At 40.5% G+C, this 6706-nt stretch overlaps 1 protein-coding gene across 1 annotated transcript; it reads left to right on the top strand.

Moving 5' to 3' along the window:
* The first annotated feature begins 771 nt into the window (after positions 1-771).
* On the top strand, positions 772-6216 carry LOC140226832 (uncharacterized). Its single transcript, XM_072307259.1, has 4 exons — positions 772-1000; positions 1450-1615; positions 4198-4331; positions 5476-6216. The coding sequence occupies exons 1-4, from the start codon at positions 778-780 to the stop codon at positions 5778-5780; spliced, it is 828 nt and encodes a 275-aa protein (XP_072163360.1). The 5' UTR covers positions 772-777; the 3' UTR covers positions 5781-6216.
* Positions 6217-6706: the final 490 nt, after the last annotated feature.

Genomic DNA, 6706 nt, shown 5'->3' with positions numbered 1-6706 from the left:
GTTGCTCTTGATTTTGACGTTAGAATAAAATTTTTGATTGTTTTGCACCAAATTATGATATTTGGTGGGGTTTTTTTTTAACAGAACCCGACGTGGTTCCTGTCGGCGCATCATAGCCAAAAATCGGACCGTTGCCGTTACCGTGCACGATGTCCCGAGGCCTTTTACACACCGTCTTGTAGAACGCAGAGTTTCCGTCGATTCTTGGCACCGGAAGGGGCAACAGCAACGTTAAAGGGATCGTATAGTTTTGGTTGAGACCTAATTTCAGGTTTCTAACATTTTTTGGTGAGATAATGAGGAATCTGTTATGAAATATGAAAGAGCATGTAATTCTATGAGGAATTCACTGTTTATTTGATGAAAATTGGTTTTGAAATGCCCGAGATATCAAAAAAAAAAAAGAAGAGCGATTCTAATAAAATGTGGGACCCACACTTTAATACGATCGCTTTTTTTTTTTACTTTGTTTTTGGATGTTTCAGTCATTCCAAATCCGATTTTCATCAAATAAACTTTGAATTCCTCTTAAAATGGTATATGTTCTGTACTATATCATAAGTGTTTCTTGGTATCTCGCAAAAAGTTAAAAGCCCAATTCTCATCTCCACCAATACTGTACCATCCCTTGATATCTTTATTTCTACAGTGCCACTGGAATATTATGAAGCATCATACGTCAACAATCACGGCGATTATGATGAAGATAAATATACATTTCACTTCTTTTGGATCAAATCTCCTTTTCCCTCTACCTCTTGTTCAGGAGTTTCAACGATGCTGGTGACGGAGTCGACGATGAGCCGGATCTCCCTGGTCGATTTCGTGAACCACAACGTCACAGAATACCTCAGCTGGATGTCCAATGCCAGGGGCGTCGCGTTTGACAATATCGAGCGAAAGGTCTACTGGGCGAGTTTCGACGACAGTCGTGCTTTTCGAGCCGACGCCGATGGCGCCTCGCCCGAGGCAATTACAAGTCCAAGTCAGTCGCCTTTTCGTGAGTTTGAATTCTTCCAAGAATTTGGTCTATAGATTGACCATAATGCCTACTTAAAATAAAGAAAACAATCTTTGATGTGCTACTGCAAAAAGACGCACACAGGCACCGCTGTCAAGTTTTGAGATGATCTCATACTTCAACAGATTCACGTTTACTCAGATGAAATGGGTAGAATTCGATCATACTAGAGACACACATCCGGGTCACAAAACGGATTTGATCCAAGTGAAAATGAGCCGGATTAGTCCCGGAATGGAGGATAATTTGTGCTACAGTCACACATGGCCGGATTTCGAACCGGGTCCATAAGGAATTAAAACCGTACCGATACCGTACCGTACCAATTTAAAAAAAAAAAGATGAAAATGATGTGTAATGAGCAACTGCTGGTCTAATTATTCTCTCTCTCTCTCTCTCTCTCTCTCTCTGATCATGCCAACTTCCAGAACTGATTCAAGTTGCAGTTGCCGTATCTTTGAAGAAGGTTTTCTGCGTCTACACCAGTAACGAAGGGTACATCACAGTTTTAGATACCGTTGTACCGTTTGTGGAAATCATCATAGCGTCATCACTGGACTACCCTAGGGCGATTTTAATCGATGAAAGGGACGGGTGAGACATAAAATATTTGCAATATCAAAGGAAAGGATGTTTTTAATTAAATGATCTTTAGTTGTTTGAATAGAGATATATGTTTTTTGTTTTGTTTCTATATGTATATATATATATATATATATATATATATATATATATATATATTATATAAATAGTGAATGGTCACGAGTGCAATGGTACGAGATTTCGCACGAGGTGAAATATAGAGGCGCTCTATTCAACGAGGCGAAGCCGAGTTGAATAGTGCGCCTCATCTTTCACCGTGTGCGAAATCTCGTTCCATTGCACGAGTAAAGACCATACACTATTTGTTTTATACAACGTCCAAGTAGATCTTTGTTATTTGGTTGGAGGATTGTCGGGTAGGTCTAAGTAGGCCTAGAAGTCTATATATGTATGAAAAATATAGCCATACTTACATGTGGATCCACTGCGAGTCTCTTTCTGGCTTGTGCAATCAGTGTAGATACAGGTCACAGCTAGCGCTCGTACACTAGCACTACGTAGGCCTACATACGCGCCTCCGCAATGTACCGCACACGTACACTGCGCTAGCTGCATGCGATCCTCAATATGCCACACACAGTACATGCAGTACCGTACAATTTCTCGAACCGTGGAACAGAGCGAAAAAATCGAACCAATTTGCACGCAAAAATAGAACCAAAATTGCACGGCGCGTTGAATGGAGTACTTATTGAATATCACGTCACCAACAATCCTCCAATCAAATTACAAGGATCTACTTGGACGTTGTATGAATATATTATACAAATGATGCACAGGATAGAGTGTGTTAGTGAAGGTGCGGCGCGCTCGAGAGTATTGACAATGGTGCGACATGCACGAGGCGCAGCCGAGTGCATGTTTGCAACCCGGTTGTCAATACTCAAGAGTGCGCGGCACCTTCACTAACGCCACGAAATAATCCTGTGCATCATTTGTTTTATAAAATGGGTCGAAAACTAACAGCATTATTCACGTACCTTTGTGGGTCAATACCAGTCAGCTACATGTAGTACTCGCTCAAAAGTCAAGATGTCCGAAGATGTTCGTCCCAAACATTTACGCACGTCGCACTCGGAAATCCCGCACATAAACTACGTACGTATAAGAGTATACATGTACGTACGCCACGTGTTATGCACAAGAAAGGCCGCCGGCTGTTATGGCAGCCCGCGGCCCGAACTAGAAGTTGTTTACAGGATTGACAGCGCGAATAGTAGCGCGTGACGCACTTGTAACAACTGATTGAGTGCGCACTGCTAGTGTAAACATTGTGACGTACGTCAGGCCAGGGAAGTGGAAGAGAGACTCTTCTTAGTGCATTTACTAAGAAATTAATGCACGCACACGTGACTCATTACAGCGCTTCCAATTGGCTACATTCTTGAACCCATTTTATAATGCACTGGTGTGCGCTATCACATGAATCCGAGCCTTCATAATGCACGGGCGTGCGCTATCACGTGAATCCGAGCCGTCCGAGCCGTCATAATGCACGCGGTGTGCGCTATCACATGAATCCGAGCCTTTTTATACAACGTCCAAGTAGATCCTTGTAATTTGATTGGAGGATTGTTGGTCACGTGATATTCAATAAGTACTCCATTCAGCGCGCCGTGCAATTTTGGTTCTATTTTTGCGTGCAACTTGGTTCGATTTTTTCGTTCTATTCCACGGTTCGAGAAATTGTACGGTACTGCGTGTACTGTGTGTTGCATATTGAGGATCGCATGCAGCTAGCGCAGTGTACGTGTGCGGTATATGCATGCGCGTACGTAGGCCTTCGTAGTGGTAGTGTACGTGTATGAGCGCTAGGCTGTGACCTGTATCTAAACGCCCTGATTGCACAAGCCAGAAAGAGAATCGCAGTGGATCCACATGTAAGTATGGCTATATTTTTCATACATATATAGACTTCTAGGCCTACTTAGACCAAAAAGATCTACTTGGACGTTGTATAAATCAAATAGTGTATGGTCTTTACTCGTGCAATGGAACGAGATTTCGCACTCGGTGAAAGATGAGGCGCTCTATTCAACTCGGCTTCGCCTCGTTGAATAGAGCGCCTCTATCTTTCACCTCGTGCGAAATCTCGTACCATTGCACTCGTGACCATTCACTATTTGTATAATAATGCACGGGCGTGCGCCGTCACATGAATATGAGCCTTGACGCAATTCTGCTATTACTGTACTCTGCTGTTGTTCTGGGTTAGACAAAAGTGCACTTTGGCCAATAATGCATTTATTTTGTCATACATATTGATCTAATTATAGTGCATTTGAGATTATGAAATACCTCTTCATTATATCGTGTTGTGTATTATGATAACGTAGGCAGCAAATTACGATATAATTCATGAAACGATATTGCTTTTTGCAATATCACACTATAAAAAAAAAATTAGGTCTATTATCATTGGGCCTATCATAGCACCATAATTCCATATCATAATATCATATCATTTCATGTTATGTCATATTCAATTTGATTTTATTTTATTATACTATACTGTAACTGTATTCATGAAAGAGCACAGTGTTAATTCATTTTGTGGTCCTCATCTCCGATAGCTTCTTCTATGTGGCTCGCCGATTCGGCATTGACCGGATGCCGCTAGGCGACTTGACACAAACTGTCTCTAAGACAGAGGTCTACCAAAACGAAGAACTCAAAAGACTGACGGGATTGAGCATTGATTTAACTGGTGAGTTAGGGAAATTGACGTGGTAGGATTAATTAGACCTTTGACAAGCGGTGGTCCCACATTTCGACTCCTGCACCCTCAGAAAGGAATGGGTAATATCTATGGCAGGACCCTGTGTGATATTAGTACTTGCATTGCACTGGGAAAGTTCCTCTGGCTAAATGCTACCCAAAAAAAAAAAAATGACAATTGTGTCCTTTGCTAAAATTCACTGGTCTAAATAATCATGTTGTAAAGAAAACACTAGATTATTTCTGAACAATAAAGTTCTTGAAATGCTTTGATTAAGTAGTTGATCATTTTGTGTGCCTCTGCGTTTGTGTGTGTGCGTGCTTCTGGATGCTCCAGTTAATTTACTATTTTTCTGTTGTGCTTCCAACATCTCTATAAGCTTGTCTTTTGCTTGAGCCTCTCTTCGCAGTCAAAATTAATGTCGCATTGATTTTGTTTACACAGTTTGATATGGATCAGACATGTACTTGCTTATTTTTTGCCTTACCGTTTTCAAGTGTATGATCAGTTCTTTTGAATTACTTTGATTCCTTGTAAAGTTGTATTTGAACAAACAGAAAAAAAACAATGATAAAAATTCTATGATATTGAAACTAAAACTTGATTTTTTTTTAAAGAATAAACTACTCCATAGAACATGACAGGAGGTGGGACTCGCAGTTGTCGGATTAATAACGATCCACTATATATTATGTACACAGTATAGGTTTTCCTTCTCTGATTGAAAAGTTTGATTGGGAAATGGGTTAATTTTTGTAATTGAGATATTTGCGATTAAAACTGCTCATTAAGAAATAGAATAGTGAGGAAATATGGGACACCTGAAATTATGAATTTAAGAATAGTCCTTGTTGTTTACATATGAGTTGTCTCTGAAAAGTTTTATTTCACTCTACTTGACAATGAACTTATTCCAACATGTTTAGAAATGGAACTTAGTCCCTTTTACGATCGAATTCTTCAGTTACTCCCAGGTCCTGCTGCCTCCTTGGTTTGGTTCCCCTCCCTTTTTATCTCTCTTTTTTCAGTAGCCCCCCCCCCCCCCGTCTCTCTCTCTCTCGATGGGTCATTTTTCTATGGTCTCATTCGTTTCATCATGCATTTTGCTTTATGTGTTCTGTGTGATTTGTAGCTACACCCAGACGACTATTCTTCTGCAATTACAATGACGGCCGGACGTTCTACAAGGATGTTGTCTGGGGACCGAACGGCACTCCAGGTGAAGCGGTAGAGTTAACCGCGATTTTTCCTCCCGAGGCGCGTCAGGTGAACGTCGTCTTCTACAACGGCACGCTCTTCACTCTCCAGAAGAACGGGAGCGTCACAGGAGTGGGTATACTGCATGATTACCAGGGTCCGTCCCCGTTCTACACCCTCTTTTGGATCTCCAATTTCACGTCGCCGTGGGGAATGCACATCATGGACGTTATACCCTGACGATTTGTTCTAGAGGTTCCACTTTGTTCTCCTTTTTGTGTTTCTGTTTTCTTCAAATTCTCAAATGGTAGGCCTAAATAGACAGGCGGCAGTAGGCCTAAATAGACGGGCAGATAACCTGATGCCCTCTGTAATTTTATCCATATCTGGTGATTTCTTGATTAATTCATGAAATAGCTGGTAATTTGTAATTGAGCTAGGAGTGCAATAGTTTTTAAATTCTTTTATTTTGGTAAGTAAATGTTATCATTGTTTATCATTAGAATGCTAAAGTTTACTGGTCTGTGTTACACAAAATTTGGAAAGATATGATAATGGGAAGGCGTGGGCAAGCTAGGCTAAACTGAACAACGTTTCAAATACATTCCCCATTTCATACTTTTCCAAGTAAAATACTGCTCTAGCTTAGATAGACATTGATCACTATTCTCTCATGTGCCTAAAAGACCAGCAGTGAAATACCATACGCTTGTAATGATCCATTATGAACCAAGCATCTTTTCTCTGTATTTTCCAGTTGTTGGTTTAAAGGTTAAAGGGACTGTACAGTACTGGTTGAGGTGGGGATTCATGTTTTGAACATTCCTAAGTGAGATAATGAGAAATATCTTATGAAATATGAAAAAGCATGTGATTTTAAGACGGATTCAACGTTTATTTGATGGGAATTGGTTTTCAAATGGCTGAGATATCCACACAAAAAAAGAGTGATAATAATAAAAGACTACAGGCCATGCTTTTTACAGGATATCTTTGTTTTCCCTTGTTTTTGATATCTCAGCCATTTCCAAACCGATTTTCATCAAATAAACTTTTGATACCCCCTAGAATTGCATGCTCTTTGACATCTCATAGAATAGTTTCTGAATATCTCGCAAAACGTTAAAAGCTAAATCCTCACCTCGACCGGAACGTGGGATGCACAC

Source organism: Diadema setosum, chromosome 4, assembly GCF_964275005.1.
Source record: "Diadema setosum chromosome 4, eeDiaSeto1, whole genome shotgun sequence".
Taxonomy (NCBI): domain Eukaryota; kingdom Metazoa; phylum Echinodermata; class Echinoidea; order Diadematoida; family Diadematidae; genus Diadema; species Diadema setosum.
Note: the sequence above shows the minus strand (reverse complement) of the source record. Positions and strands in the feature narration are given on the sequence as shown.